General features: G+C 39.8%; 1 protein-coding gene across 2 annotated transcripts in view; it reads left to right on the forward strand.

The window, feature by feature from the left end:
- LOC121378456 overlaps positions 1-17,500 on the forward strand; it is a 44,941-nt gene that overhangs the window by 4,394 nt on the left and 23,047 nt on the right. Inside the window, exons 1-2 of one of the 2 annotated variants that reach the window (XM_041506628.1) lie at positions 5,049-5,797; positions 12,392-14,070. In XM_041506628.1, coding sequence (XP_041362562.1) covers positions 13,058-14,070 — 1,013 coding nt within the window. In that variant the 5' untranslated portion in view covers positions 5,049-5,797; positions 12,392-13,057. Of the gene's footprint in view, positions 1-5,048; positions 5,798-12,391; positions 14,071-17,500 lie in introns of those variants that run through there. The other variant, XM_041506627.1, reaches the window with a different exon arrangement.

Consider the following 17,500-nt stretch of genomic DNA (forward strand, 5'->3'; position numbering starts at 1 on the left):
TCTGCACTGGCAGGTGCAAGGGAGCACTAGCAGTCCGGCCGTAGCCGGTAACAGGCGGAGGGTGGTATGGTGCTATGGAATTTGGAATTAAGCCAAAGAAAATGGGTGCGCATTTTTTGATGAAGGAAATTAGGCGCAATTTTGAATGGTCGGCCTGAATGGAAAGGCGAGGAGCTACGTATAGGTTTGGAATTTAGTAGGCCGAGAGTAGCTCGTTAGTTGGGCCTATTTGGTGCTGATATGTCTCCCTAGGTTGCCCATAGGGACCTTTAGAAGGGGCTGATCTGTTCGGATCGTGGCATGGCAACCCACTGCGGTTATAGGTGATTATGATATACTCTATATACATGAACAACGGCCATATAGCGTTGCGCGCATCGGTGTTCCATTAACTGGTACTAATCGTACACCTATAACCGCAGAGCAGGACCCGAACGCCTGTGACACCAAGTTTTTGCTAAAGTTGCTGCGATCCTATAGTCAGTAGTACTCTACCAAAATTGCATCTCGTCTGAGTCAAAGTTCAAAGGGTCTTTTAATAGAACATTTGATACTGTCAGTCCATCCACTGGTAATAAGTATGACAGTGGTTGTTATCAGTCATAAACTATAGTTTTATTTCGGTAATAAATCCATAATGTTTTATTTTATCTAGTTCCAGTGTGTCAAGTACCTTTATGTTTGAAAGATATGTGGAGTTAATGTAAACAAGACGTGTTCATTTCAACTTATTTTCGTGCTTATATCCAATTAAGGTTCAAGCACGCTGTCCTGGGCACACACCTCAGCTATCTGGGTTGTCTGTCCAGGACAGTGGGTTAGTTGTTAGTGGTTAGTGAGATTGAAGGTGTAGTGGTCTTACACCTAACCACTGAGTCGTTAAAACACGCTCTGGGTGGGAGCCGGTACCGGGCTGCGAACCCTGTACATACCAGCCGTATGTTCGATGGCTTAACCACGACGCCACCGAGGTCGGTAGTTAATGTATAATGCTATAGGCCAAAGGTAAAGCGTTCGCTTGATGTGCGGTCGGTTTAGGATCGACCCCCATCGGTGGGCCCGTTAGGCTATTACTCGTTACAGCCAGTGTACCACGACTGGTATATCAAAGGTCGTAATATGTGCTATCCTGTCTGTGGGATGGTGCATATAAAAAACATTTTTGCTACTAATGGAACAAATGTAGCGGGTTTCCTCTCTAAGACTATATGTCAAAATGACCAAATGTTTGACATCCAATAGCCAATGATTAATAAATCAATGTTCTCTAGTGGTGTCGTTATACAAAACAAACATTAAACTTTCTGAACGTACTCAGCTTCTATTCAAATCATAATATAAATATTTTGGTAATTTAAAAACGCATTTTAAATATTCAAATATATATACATATATATATGTAGACACACACACACACAGTTTTTTCTTTCAATAATAATATTACGAACTTGGGAGGTAAATATACATTGGGTATTTTTGTTCTTTCTTTTTGACTTAAAATTCTTCTCAATATTAATATTGTTGATGGCGGTATTCTGTTCCGTGAATGGACCTATCACTGTTAGAACGGACGTCATATTCCTGTGTTCGATTAGCAATCTTTCGACGGGTTTCGTATTTTTGTATAAGACTGGCTGTATTCGGATAGGATTCGTGTTCGTGTTCAGGACTGGTGTTATTTGAATAGTTGTCACATGCGTGCATATGGCTAGCAGTATTTGGCAAGTTGTCATATTCCTGCATAGGGCTGGAGGTAGTTTGGTAGCCGTCATATTCCTTTACAGGAATATCAGCATTTGGACGAGACATCTGGTATTCCTGTGCAGGGTTGGCAGTATTTAGGTACCTGTCATATTCCTCTATAGGACTGGCAGTATTTTGGTAGGGGTCATACTCCTTTACACGAATGGCAGCATTTGGACCTGGCATATTGTATTCCTGTAAAGGGCTGGAATTATTTTGGTAGGGGTCATACTCCTTTACACGGATGGCAACATTTGGACCGGGCATGTGGTATTCCTGTAAAGGGCTGGCAGTATTTTGGTAGTGGTCATATTCCTCTGTAGGACTGGCAGTATTTTGGTTGGGGTCATACTCCTTTACACGAATGGCAGCATTTGGACCGGGCGTATTGTATTCCTGTAAAGGGCTGGCAGTATTTTGGTAGGGCTCATACTCCTTTACAGGAATAGCAGCATTTGGACGGCGCGTGTCGTATTCACGAAAGACACTGGCAGTCTTTGGATAGGTATCATCTGAAGTTGGAAAATGACCTTTAGATTTACGTTGGTCACCGGCATACTGCGGTACATTTTCAACTTCTCTCGGTTCTTGGTACGGTTGCGGCTCGTCGATGGAATACCGGAGCCCATCGTCCTTGTCACGAATCTCACCTTCACCCTGTCCGTAATTGCAGTTGGCGGTATCGTTGGCATGACCGTACATGGACGCGTACGGAATGGGCTCGCACGTTCGATGGTCCAACTGTAAAGTCCGTGTCCGGTACGGGGGTCTGTTGTGATCTGGCGTAGCTGTGAGCTGTAGGCCATCAGAAGAGCCATACGGAGGTCTACTGGTATTGGGCTGAGGTCTGAACTCAGATACATATTGGGAAGTATATGGAAGTCTACCTGTACCGGGCTTAAGTATGGATTGCGGTCCATTCGTGGAAGCATGCGGGAGGGGGCTACCGGTACTGGACTCGGGGAGGTACTGGGGTCGATCGATGGGATCGAGATTGGGTGCCTGTTGGTTAGGATGATCGGATGAAGTTGAAGGGTACGCTTCGTCTGCATAGCTAACAGGGATATTTTCCGCCGATGTTCTGTTATCCGGGGAGAAGGGACGCTCACTTTGTTCAGACTTGGGTGCGTGCATGTCTTGTTGTGTTCTGTTATCCGGGGATAAGGGCCGCTCACTTTGTTCAGACCGGGGTGCGTGCATCTCTTGTTGTGTTCTGCTATCCGGGGATAAGGGCCGCTCACTTTGTTCAGACCGGGATGCGTGCATCTCTTGTTGTTCTTGCTGTTCACTGGTTTGGTTGGTGTCCGAAGAAGGCCTCCGAGCGACTGACCCTCGAGGTGCTCGCTTATAAGCAGGTCCTATAGACGGTCGTCTTTGTTCGTGCGATTGCACTACACCTACAGTTTCGCTGGACACACGATTTTGATCGCGAGACAATCTGCTCTCGCATTCTTGTTTCTGTCTTGATTGTTGCTGCACGTTACTGCTTCCAACGACTTTTGATACGGGTGAACTCAGCGTATCGCCTTGACTGTGCTCATCATCAATAACTGTTTTAGGCTTCGTCGTTGACATGTCTTTCTGCATAAATTCCTCATGCACTTTAACTGTTATTTTCTCCAAGAGATATGAAACAAATTCGGCGTCGTCCCTTGACTGACCGTAAGCATTCAGCTTCTTCTTGGGGATGCATCCGACGGTGTCCACAATCAAATCGACAATCTGAAGACTCTCGGTGTAGGTCATGTGCATAGCGTCTTCAAACTTTTCCAGAAACTCTTTAGCGATCTCATCTCGGCTCCTCAAAAAGGTTAGCAGCTTCTTCTGTGTATCTGCCTTGATCAGACACATCGCTCTTTCTGATTCCGCGACCATGAACTTTATCTGGGTTGCCTGCGCCTGTGGGATCTTTCCTCTTCTCTGCATATTTTCATATTCAGCAGTCATGCTCAGCAGCTCTGTCTGCCTCGACTGGTAGTTATCCAGAGCTGTCTGCGCATCTGCTATCTGACTCTCGTACTCTTTGAGGCGATTCATCAAGGGCTGCAGAGCCAATCGCGTCAGCTGCCAGATTTCCGCCTGGTCTTCCAGATATATACCCAGTTCGTGCCGACTGTGCCACTTTGAAGAACACATTTCCATAACCGATCTCAATAGGGCTTGTTTACTTAGCTTCATAATGTCCATCTTATGTAGGTAGTCGTTCAGCGCAGCTATTACTTTCGCAATTTGCAGCGGTGGCTGCAAGAAAAGAGATTTTTCGTCGATTGAGTATTCTGTTTTGTTCTCTCCGGTGGCACAAGGTGTATTGGAATATTCAGCTTTGTGCTGAAAAGTTTGTTTGGAATACTCACGGCACTTTATAGCGCAAGATTTTTCTGTCAACTTCCCGCTGTTCCATCGACTATGTTTGTAAGCCATATTGGCGCCTTGATGTTAACAATGGCGTGACGTTAGTAGTACTCTGTAAATAATAGCATGACGTTATCAAGCCCTTCCACCTACGTCACAGAGGTTGATCTTATGCTTGGCACACACCTACTGATTAACGTTGATTCGACAGTCACGTCGGCTTTAATCTACAGGTGTGTGCAGGGCCAAGACGCTACAGTCGTGTGTAATCTTCAGATCTCTCCCCCACCCCCCCCCCCACCCCTCCCCATTAGATAGTCGTGTCGGCTGGTGTATGTCGGATCAGATTTTCAGACTACTGCCGGCTTGACTGTCAAGTCGGCATTAATCGGTAGGTGTGCTCCAAAGTATTATACGCGGAAAAAGGTTTACACCAGTACACTTTGTGCGGAATATTAACGTATTTTTAAAAGTACCCCCAAAACAAAGTATGATTAGATTAATACGTGTGCTAAAATATTATCGTAAAATGTATCGACATTTTTAAACACTTTAATTTAATGTCAGATCACTTTTCATTGCAGTAAATTATGCTCTTGATGCCTTTGGGTACGAAAATATTACACTATAAAAATTACGTCATACTCTCTAGTAGTCTGGGAAAGTGCTAAATAAAACAGTTGCTAGGTGGCGTCCAGATTTTGTATTATGGAGGAGACACCTTGACTGCTGATAAGCTAGTCCAAATAATTATATTTTTGTGGGAGGAAAAGACAAGAAACCCCCCCACCCCACCCACCCCCAAACAAACAAAAAATCCCCCCACCCCCCCCACAATACCCCCCAAAAAAACCCCAACCCATCTCACCCCCATCCCCACCCCACCCCCACACCCACCCCCACCCCCACCCAACACCTCGAAAACAACCCCAAATTAACCAAAGACAGAAAAAACACCACTTAGAGTGGGCTACCCAGTCCACCAGTACCCCTAAATCCGCCAAGACTATAGTATGTCCCACTGGGAACGCCTTTTTTTCATACTATGGAATTTACTGCAGGTTATTTATTTCTGAGTCGATTGTTTTCTAAATTGCACACACAAAATGTTATTGTTATTATTATTATTATTATTATTATTTCCAAAACACTACTACTTTTCTTTTTACGTCAAACTAAACTGAAATTATTTACAAATAACTTTTTTTTTTGTAGGAGTATGGAGCGGACTATAGGGTCACATTTAAAAAAAAAAAAAAAAAAAAAAAAAAAGAAAAGAAAAAAATATTTCCACTGGGTTCTTGCATTGCTTTGTACAGAACATTGAAATACACCCCCGATCCAAAGTTTTACAAATGGACGAAAACTGGATAATTTCTGCACATCATATTCATGCAAACTATTTATATTTAATCCCAGTTCATTATAAAAGCTACGTTTGTGATTTAACATATAAAATCTAACTTGGATTTTAAATATAATAATTTTGTTTACAAACATAAATGTGTAGAAATACTGCGGTAGCCCACACTGTAGGGTTCTGCTGACCTTGACATTGGTAAAACGCTAAAGCAATAGTGATCGGCATTTGACTGAACTATTAACAAACATGGCAAATTATCAGCTTGGGGTATCATCTAACTATAATATTTAAACGAATCTATATTATACTGAGGCCTTTTTGAAGTCATACTTGATCAAGGTTTGTTTTGCAGTTGGTTTTTAACCATAGCTGATGTATTCCCGACAGTGCATAAAATCGGAAATCTTTTTTTTTTCAGGATAAGGCTGTAAAAACCTATAAATACCAATGCCTAGCAGCTATTGTTATTATTATTATTTATTATTATGTAACTGGAAGCTGCCTAATCAAAACACGAAAACACTGTTCAGTTTTGTGTCAGTTTTTAATTACGGTTTTTGTTGCGACCTCCACGACCATACATGTACCAACTGTCCCGAGTTCAGCCAGCAAACGTGTCGGTAACGTTCGCGATCTTTATTGATCGATTCCCGAAGTGGTAATACGGTTTACTGTATACGCGTGAAAATCAGGCTAGCAAACGTTAGCGACAAGCAGTTGACTGAACTTACGACTGTTGTATCCGACGTGGAAGTCGGGTAAAAATTATAGGACCTATAGATATTTGGGCAAAATGAGCTGGCCTAAAAAACCTTTCACCATGTATTACCATCATTCTACCCACAGTGTTAGTGGTAAACCATGTAAAAATGCGTAGTAAATGTTGTTATCCACGTTCGGGCATTTTTGTTTAATTTGGGCAACAATCAGCCTGCTCACCCCCCCCCCCCCCCCCCCCACACACACACACACACCAACACCCCCACCGCCCAGCCCACCCCCTACAAAAATGGTAGTCTATGACTGCGGCTAAGCCTATCTAGCATCAATACAAAATGCATTTGGAACCGGTGTATATACTGTGTGTTGTGGAAGTTAATGGACCAAAAACGTTATGCTTTAAAATTCTAACTTTTATGTACTTATTTTAAATAATAGTGGTGGCATTTAGCTCAGTCGGTTGAATGCTCACTTGAGGTACTTGTGCCGCAGGATCGAATACCTCGGTGAACCCATTCAGCGGATTGAGGTTTTTTTCTCATTCCAACCAGTGCACCACAACTGGACAAAGGCCGTGTCATGTGTTTTCCTGTATGTGAGAAAGTGCATATAAAAGATCCCTTGCTGCATTAGAAAAAATGTAGCGGGTTTCCTCTCATGACTACGAGTCAGAATGACCAAATGTTTGACATCCAATAGCCGATGATTAATTAATCGACGTGCTCCTGTGGTGTCGTTAAACAAAACAAACTTTAACTTTATTTTAAATATTAAATATGGACATACTTGGTGAAGGTGTAGGCCCTATTATTGTTGGTTTTTGTTCCACTGAATGCTTCACGACATGTATATAACAAAAGCCTTGGGGTGCTGTATCCTGCGTGAGAAATTATCGTAGACAATAATAATTAATAAACTAACAAGAATAGCCATGTTGCGGCAGCGGGTTTCTTCTTTCAGTTTCTAGGACAAGGGTTGCAGTAACCATTGGACTCCTACCAGCCGTAAGGCTAAACACAGTGACATCCAATAGCCAATGATTAATCAATCAATGTGCTCTAGTGGTGTCGTTAAACAAAACAAACAAACATTAGGCGCAAATACCAGTCTAGCAAGCGACCACTAATCGATCGACGACCTCTTGAACAGGCCTAATTTTAAGACAAGAAGACACCCCCAACCCGACCCCCCACCCGACCGCCCTCCCACCTCCCATTCACATTCTATTTACACCCTGAACGTTTTCCATTCGGTATGATATTCAAGATACGATCTCGCTTTTGACATGTTTTATTAATGCAAACAAACCCAACACAATAACAGCCTTAATAAAATATTAATGAAGTCGTATGGTTCCGCTGTTATCAGTTATCCACTGCGAACGCGTTCCAAAAAAATATCTCCCCTAATCTATATGCTATGGACATGCCCACAAAAAAAAAGAAAAAAAAAAAGAAGAGAAAGATAGAGCACAATTTATGCCAGAGAAAGTTCACGGTGGCATTGTATGAGTAGGGAAAGCTTTTTTTTAATTAATCAATGAATTGTAATCCATATTTTGGTTTATTTATTTATTTGGCCATATTTTTATTTAATTTTGTTTATTTATTTATTTGGCCATATTTTAATTTAATTTTGTTTATTTATTTATTTGTCCATATCTTTACTTACTTACTTACTTACTTACTTACTCACCAAGCGGCGTAAATACGTTTTTGTTGGCAAATACGTTTAAATGTAAATTAAAGGGACATTCCTGAGTTTGCTGCAATTTTTAAGATGTTATCGACTAACAGACTTTTTAACGATTGTAATTACAAATCAAATATATTTTTCTGCAAAAAAATGTTAGTGGTTGTATATTAAACGTGTTTCTGATCGTTCTAATATTTGTACTAAGTTAAATTTCATTTTATTTCCTAAAGTATGTTTTTTTCGTACGTACGAAATTATTGGAAGACAAAATCCAGTTTGGGCTTCTTACAAATATTAAGACGACCAGAAACACATTGAATACACATACACTGATATTCTAAACAAGAAAATATATTTAATATGCAAGTTTAATCGAAGAAATATTTTATTATTATCCTGTTCAATTATTTAGACCCAAAGTTTTTTGCAAATGTTACGTTTATTTCCTATTCGATATTTGTTTTGTTTGCATTTACATGAAAACAAACCCAAACCCCGACAGGTTTTATATACAAATCATCATATAAAATGCACGAAGTTGACTTAATTCCACTTTTTAAAAATCTCTGTGTGTTCGGAATGCACGTTATTTCTCCTATAAATAACTAAGGTCATTTGCATATCAAAAGCATCATTCTATAGTGCGTTTCAAACTAATGTTCGGTTCTATCGTCCTATCCGCTCAAATCGTAGTATGATCTATATTTAAGAAAATATCTGTAAACATGAAGCAGGCGCGGATTCAGGTGGGGAGTTCAAGTGACAAAACCTCAGTTTGAAAAAAAAAATATGTATCAAATATTATAATTATATTGTGGAATACACAAGCGCGCGCGCTGAAGGGAGAGAGAGAGAGAGAGAGAGAGAGAGAGAGAGAGAGAGAGAGAGAGAGAGAGAGAGAGAGAGAGAGACGTCATTTATGTAACGACGCATTCAACATATTTTAATCTATGGTTATATTGTTATAGGGAGAGAGAGAGAAGAATATGGTATGCATGCGATTGGTGGAGGTGTGACCCTCTGCACAACCCTAACCCCACTTAAGGCTTCTTTTGTATATGGAGCGGGACGTAGCTCAGAGGTAAAGCGTTCGCTCATGGTAGGTCGACTGATCGATCCCACATGGTGAACCCATTGGGTTGTGTCTAGTTCCAGCCTGTGCACCACAACTGATGTATAAAGGCTGTGGTATGTGCTATCCTGTCTATGGGATGGTGTATATAAAACGTCCCTTATTGCTTATCAAAATTGCTTATCGGAAACAGTGGCCCATGTGGCGGTAGCGAGTTTCTTTCTCACTGTCATAATGCTCCTTAACCGTTTTGTCTGACGCCACATAAACGTATATCAAATGCGTCGAGTGTGTCGTTAAATAAACATTTCTCTCGTATGTATGTGTAGTCTATATGCATTTCTAGTCGATTAGTTTATAGGTTGTTAGGTTGTTTGATAGTGAATGATATGGAAATAAATTGTTTTTGGTGTTAAAGAGTTCATGCATACATTAAAGTAATACTCCTGATGGGTATGGAGAAATAACTTAATCAGTCGACAAACTCATTTCTTCATCACTATCTTCGTTAAGGGGGACTATCACAGGGGGTATTTTATTTTTTATAAAACTATTTTGTTTTCTAAAATATTCTTCGATCTTTATTACATGTTTAACTGCGTCAGAGAAGTGTGTAGGTGTGACAGAGTTCAATGCATGTGCAAGTTCTCTCCGCACCGTGGTCATTTTACCATCATTATGACGAGCTATGTGCCCTTTGACTTGACTTCAGATCAGTTCTATCGGATTGAGTTCAGAATGTCTTGGCGGCAGTCTTAGACACAAGTGCCCATGGCGTTCAGCAATATCATCAGTAACAAATTGCTGTGCACATTTGTTACTTTTCACAATTTCATAAAGAAGTGGCTTTGTCATGTTACTCTCAAAAGGTATATTTTTGTTTCGTAGCCACGACTGAATTTCTTCCTTTTTAGCGTTTAGTGCAGGACATCGTGTAATCTCAGTTAATTTGTTGTGGTAGCTTGCGTTATCCATGACGATAACAGAAGGTTCTGGTAGAGAAGGCATAAGTTGTTCTTCAAACCATTTGATGAAATTGTTATGATTCATCTCACCATGATAGTCTCCGTCTGTGTTTTTTAGCCTCAAAGATCAATTCACAGCCATCTATCAATCCATATTTATCAGAGCCAGCATGACAAATAATAAGTCTTTTTCCCTTCCCAGTCACCGAACAGAGTTTAGGAACTTTATCAGCAGCGTCTGATTTCGGCAGGTGATTGGCGGTACTTGTGCCCGGGTGGATATCTGTCCAGTGGTGGGATGTTGTGTGGTTGACATTCACCCAGGTCTCATCTTGATACACTATAAAATACCCCTGTTCTCGTAAACTGGATATTTCATGGAGATAAGACAGTCTCCTGTCTGATATATTGGCGTCCTCAAAAATCACATATGTTGGTATTTAAAATCGAGGTCATGGAGTGTTCTTCGTAAAGTTGATATGGATATGTTGATTCCACATTCCTCCCTTAAAGCCACGTTAATCTTATGTAATGTAGGTAATTCGCCCTCTCTATAAAATCTGTATACTCGTCGTCTAATAACATCTTTATCAAATAAATCGATGAGTTTTCGGTCGTGTTTTTTAACAGTGATTTCTGTGCTCGGATTCGTAGAGCTTAGATTTTTCACAGTTCTTTTTACTGTTGAAACCGAAACTTTAAGTGCAGCGGCAAACTCGATCGACAATTCGATAAGAAGCATACCTAGGTCTACCGCGCTGATATTCATCTTCACAATAATCGAAAACGTTCTTAATACACGATTTTACATCAACTGAAGTATTTTTCGATTTACCCATATTTTTCCTCAAATAACAATAACAAGAATGTCGACTAATACATTTTCAATGAATTTATATACCCTACCTAACTTGTATTTTACGTGGTTTACACATTGCTACAATAGTACGTGCAGTCATAGATCGAAATAATGATGTTATTGACCAAGCAATGCTATCGTATTTTGCACATTCAGGGCTGTGTCTGCGGGATGAAAAAGTGGTTGAACCCATACGAGTCCGAACAATAGCCCTTTGGTTTTTCGCATTACAAATGTAACACCCCACCCCCAAACCCCCAGCCCCTAGCACCACCATAAATACTATATATATATATATATATATATATATATATATATATATATATATATATTATATATATATATTATATATATATATATACGTATGAGTTCCCAATTTAGAGGCAAATTAAATAACATTTTTATTATTATTTGATGTTGGTGGCCTTTGACATTTTATCCCCCCCCCCCCCCCCCTGGTCTTCTGGGTCCGGCCCTGCATTAAATTTATTTGTGTTTATTACTGTGCTACACCTCAGTTGTGTTAGGTTAGGTATGGTATGCTAATATATAATTGATATAATAAAATAAAAATACATAATACATTAGCTAAATTGATTAAATATAATGCACCTACAAGAAAGGGTTACATGTTCTGTTTGTTTACATCTATGTTTAACGGAAAGATTAGACAATGCTGTTACACACTGCAAAACAATAATAACCTTGATTTAGTGAAACAAGCTATAATGGCCTTCACGTAGCCTCAGATCCCAATCTTTTGATATGCAAATGACCTTAGTTATTTATAGGAGAAATAACGTGCATTCCGAACACGCAGAGATTTTTAAAAAGTGGAATTAAGTCAACTTTGTGCATTTTATATGATGATTTGTATATAAAACCTGTCGGGGTTTGGGTTTGTTTTCATGTAAATGCAAAGAAAACAAATATCGAATAGGAAATAAATGTAACATTTGCAAAAAACTTTGGGTCTAAATAATTGAACAGGATAATAGTTGGAAACATCTTACAATGCAGGAAACTCAGGAATGTCCCTTTAAATCTGGCCTGGTGTTTATAAAACGTTTAGAGTTTAGACTCGAGACTAATAGAAAGAAAAGTTTTATTTAACGACGCACTCAACACATTTTATTTACGGTTATATGGCGTCAAACATATGGTTAAGGACCACACAGATATTGAGAGGAAACCCGCTGTCGCCACTTCATGGGCTACTCTTTTCGATTAGCAGCAATTTTATATGCACCATCCCAGACAGGATAGCACATACCACGGGCTGGAGCGAGAAGTAGCCCAATGAGCCCATTGACGGAGGTCGATCCCAAACCGACCGCGCATCAAGCGAGCACTTTACCACTGGGCTACGTCTCGCCCTCCCAGACTGATAAGAGTCTGAGACACTGTCTCGACAACTCCATACAAATTGTATGTGTGTTACGTCATTAGAGACTGAGTCTGGAATCTAAAAATTTTATACGCACGGGCCCTGGTTTTTGAGGATAAGTAAGATAAAGAATACTATGTCACTTTTGCTGGTATCCATTAGATACCATGTATCTCAACAACTTAAATCATTTTTTTTCTTTCTTTTTTTTCTCTCTTTCTCTCTCTCTCATCAGATCATAATTGTTTACGAAGTGACTGACGTGATGGCTGGAGATGACAGGCGGATGATGACAGCCGTTGTCGCACCTATCGACACTATGACGGAGAACAGCCGGGAAGAAAAGAAGCGCTATGCTTAGACTTCGAATCCAAATACTCTACTTTAACACCATCCTCCATCGACATACTGTTCTTCACTGAGACGTAATATAGATCTCCAAATACCAACTCAGAGAACCTAAAACACCACAACGCTACAAGGCAATGATAGAAATGTTCAGTGATTCACTTTGGCTGATTTGTTCCAGTGCAGATGAACTCAATGCATGATACAACGATCTTATGTCCAAGCTCCTAAGCCCCAACAAACAACAACCGAATAGCGTGTATTATATCGAAAGCATGGCTTTGGCTTAAATACCAAGAAACATCAGACAGATTCCTCAAATTAACAACCCACACAGCCAAACGTAGAGGATCGGGACCCTGAATAACAAAACCCCCTGAATTTGAAATAGTAAAAAAACACACAAAAAACAACAACCCTGAAATGATCTGTTTGACTTCCTTGCAAAAAAAGAAACAGAAAAAAAGACAATGTTACACTTCGTGAAAATTCGTGACTGTTCGACGTCGTTGTTCTTCTTCGTTATATTCCGTGACTAACCTCTGAAGCCAAAATGTCAAAACTCTTGAAAAAAAAGCTCCGTGACCCGCAAACGAAAACGGCGATGGGTCCCTGCCTGGTTACTTTTGCAATACCGCTCTTCATACCTGGCTTTACGCTAACGCTCGTTGCCTTTCAGGACGAGACTGGGTTTTCCAAATACAGCGCGCTGCACATCACCGGAATGTTCTTCCTGGCCTCGGCAACACTTCTCCTGGTCGTCGGCATCGCGATGAAGTGCGCCTGCCACTACAAGGTGTCGCCCTTCGAAAAGAACCCCTCCCCGCGCTTGGTTTCCACGCACCACGCCAAACCACCTTCACAGGACAGACGAATGTCTGCCGACTCTATTCTATTGACCACACACGTAAAGGACAGCAAGCACCACGATGGCGCTTTCGAGAGGGTTCAGATTCCCGGCGCCTCGGTCGGGTCCAACGAGAACTTGACGATCATAGACGAAAGGACCAACAGCGACAACGTGACGATCGCCAACGAGACGGTGTCCATACCAGACGAGACGGACTTCAGACCGACTTACAGTAGCAGCAAGTTCGAAATGGCGCACTCAGAGAGTCTGAGTGGAGAGTTGCCGTCGCGTAGTAATAAAGACACACGCGCGTATGCGGGGACCTCTAAACAGAAGAAATCTGTAGATAGGGATTCTGAACATATTATAAATATAAAGTCGCAAAATGTAGAGAAAACGGGTTTGGGGAAACGTGGGGATTCCAAAGACAACGGTAAGGATTCGCGGCAGGATACACACGAAATGAGTTCTAGGGAAAGGAACACTTCCACAGACGACGGGGGACGGACTCGTTTTAAAACTAAAGCAGTCATAAGAGAGACGTTTGCAAATCTACGATCTGAAGGGGACGGCGCCGAATACAATAGTGTAGACTCGGACGGTGCCCACCTCGCTGTCCGGAGAGGTGAAGGATTAGATCCGGGTACTTCTCGGCCAGACGAGGCAGTGCAGCAGAGAACAGGCATCGCATGGGACGATCCCAGTGAAGAGAAGAAGTAGGTGTTTTGTATAATAATATGCAATGTATGTGTTGTACCAGGGATCATGTGCCTGAATACGACACCGTCCTCATAACTACGCATTACAGTCCTCTTTTGTACATTACCTCCAGGCACTTCGACAAATTTTGGTATTTTTTTATGCTAATAATAACGGGTACATAACGCTTCCCTTTTCAAGCATCACCATATTCTGCCAAAAACAATATTTGAGAGTATGCAATAAAAAATAAATAAATAACTAAAAACCCTCAAATGCCCTTTTTAGGTGGATCTGAGTTTGAAATGTTTTGGTTTTCGTCCCTGTTTCATATATTTTGACACAGTTTGAATAGCAGTTCCGTTACCATGATCTATTTAAAATTAACAATGTCAAAGAGGCTATATGTATATATATATATATTAATTACCGTGATTTTAGGGTATGTAATTGTACCCTCGTTACTCTCTGTTGCAAAACCATGTGTATACATTCAAGGACTAACAACCTAAACTGGTAATGACCACTGTTTGTAAAAATCGGGAAAGTCCGCTATTTCACTTTCCTTCTTTCTTTCAGTCCCTATTTCTTTTTTTGTCTTCTTCTTCACCTTCTTCTTCTTCTACTTCTTCTTCTACTTCTTCTCCTTCTCCTTCTCCTTCTCCTTCTCCAAGCACAGTTAATTTTGGGGGCCATACATGTAATAGGAGGCATTCAGAGCTATATAATTTGATTAAATTAATAAAAATGTTTTATTTTTTTCTGATATTTCAGAATTTTAAAGCTTTAAAACATTTTTCTTTCTGAAAACCGTATTTTGGATATGCCGGTCACAATTCTGGTCGTTGGTCCTTGAAATACACATCTTTCCCAAATGTTTATTACATCTGATGTATTCAAAACAGTTTCTCCTTGAAGCAAAGTTTGATCAACTTTCGACAATGCAATCTGTTGTAATTGTGTGAACTTAAGAAAGATTTAATGTATTAGAACTATGCATCCGTGGCCGGGATAAATCCTACACGTTGCTAACTATACCTTTAATACCTATACTGTATCCATATTCTTTACTTACACATGGAAGCGAAACCTAACCCCCCAAATAGTTACACACATTCATCATCTAAACTGTTGGTAAAATTACTGTTAACGTTTTCTTCTATGATAATCGATTATGGGATTTTATAATCGATCATCACATCGGTAAAGGAGAGCCGATCAATTATCGATTGTTTATCGATCATTGCAACATCACTAGATAGGGTGTTTTTGTTTTTGTTTGTTTTTTTGTTTGTTTTTTGTTTGTTTTTTATCTATTACAAATCCGTTTGTGGTATTATTGTTGAGATTATATTATTTCTAAAAATAAGGATAAACAAAATGATACTTACAAAAAGAAGTTACATTACAAGTAATATGCAACTTTGTGAATGCTATTTTATGCAGAAGTCAAACGCACATGGACAGTCTTAATTAACCTTAAGCGTGTATATGTTTCTAATATAGTATTTTGTTACAAATTCACTATTGTTGTTTGTTTTAACTATGAAATGTTTTGTTATGTAATGTTATGATTGTCTCACCAGCTATGCACACACGTTACGTGTAGGCACTTGAGTGTTTAGATTTCACTTTTTTTTCTTTTTTTTTTTCTTTTTTTTTACCAAGATGGATTTTGAAATATGTATTGAAATTAAAGGGACAGACCCTAGTTTTTAAACACTACACAATATTTTTCACTATTAGAGCCGTTTATGATCACTGAAATCAAACATTACTTATATTCTGTTGTTTAGATTATCCATTTCCGTAGAACCGATGTGTTTCTGGTCATCCTGATGTTTCTAATTTCAAATATTTATTTGTTTAAAAATGCATTTTTCATATTTAAAAAAAATAGCGTTTATTGATTCGAGTTCTAGTCTATTTTTAAGGGTATTTCCCGATTTCAGCGTCACAGACTTTTCTTTGACTCTATTGTAACTTCATCCAAATTAGTTGCAGGTTTGTAAATTAACTAAACTCAGAGTCCATTAACAATTACTATCATTTTCATGAGCGTACAAACCGTAATGCCTGCATACGCCTTTGTAACAAAAACGTTGATAATATATTCCTTACAATATTAACATTTTACATGCATGGTTTTAGGGTGGGGTGGGGGGGGGGTCAGGATCGAAGGTCTGGGAGAGGAGTTTCGACCCCCCCCCCCCCCACACACACACAGGCTAATTAAAAAAAAAATCTTCTTTTTTTTTTTTTTTTACAGTATGATATTAGGCTAATCAAGTACTATACGATGCTATTCATATATATATATATGTCATGGGAACATGTAGACAATAGGTTGAGCTATAGTCCATCCCACAGAAAACGCCGTTTTTCATACTTTTGTTTTTCAAACATGGAATTTACTACATATTTATTTTCGAACCGATTGTTTTCTAACTTGTTTTCTGAATTTTATTTATTATTATTATTATTATTATTATTATTATTATTATTATTAATATTATTATTATTTCCCAAAACACTTTTACTTTTCTTCTTACGTCAAACCAAACTGAAATTATTTATTAAAAAAAAGAAAGAAAAAAAAAAGGAGAAGAAGAAGATGATTTTGTTTTAAATTAGCCTGTGCACTGGTGTAGGAAACGGGGGGTGGGGGGGGGGCAAGGGGGGCACATGCCCCCACTTTTCAGATATTTTGCTTTATATTTGCTTTATAAAAGTGTAAATATAAGTGTGCCCCCCCCCCCCCACACACACACACTTTTTTAACCTTCCTACGCTCGTGCTGTGTGTAGGGGAAGGGGGGGGGGGGAGGCGTTCGAAACCCCTCTCCCAGACCTTCGACCCTGACCTTCCCCTCCTAAAACCATGCATGTAAAATGTTAATATTGTAAGGAATATATTATCAACGTTTCTGTTATAAAGGCGTATGCAGGCATGACGATTTGTAAGGCAGGAGGATGGGACGGACTATAGGTTCATATTCGAACCACCCCGGGTTTAGACCACCCTACGGCCCTGGAGATAGTGTGATTTGTACGCTCCTGAAATATTGTATAATGTTGAACGGCCCACGTTTTTTGTCTTTTATCTTACACAATATACGAAGTCAAACAAGGAACCAGTTTTACAAAACAACATAAACGTCAATCTACTAAACTATAATATAGGGTGGGACGTAGCCCAGAGGTAAAGCGCACGCCTGACGTGCGGTCGATCTAGGATCGATCCCCGTCGGTGGGACCCTTGGGCTGTTTCTCGTTCCAGCCAGTGCATCACGGCTGGTATATCAAAGGCTGTGGTATGTGTTACAATGTCTGTGGCATGATGCTTATAAAAGATCCCTTGCTACTAATGGAAAACTAAAATGTAGCGGGTTTCCATGTGTTTGTCATCCATTAGCTGATGATTAATCAATAAATGTGCTCTAGTGGT

This window comes from Gigantopelta aegis, chromosome 8 (assembly GCF_016097555.1).
Source record: "Gigantopelta aegis isolate Gae_Host chromosome 8, Gae_host_genome, whole genome shotgun sequence".
NCBI lineage: Eukaryota > Metazoa > Mollusca > Gastropoda > Neomphalida > Peltospiridae > Gigantopelta > Gigantopelta aegis.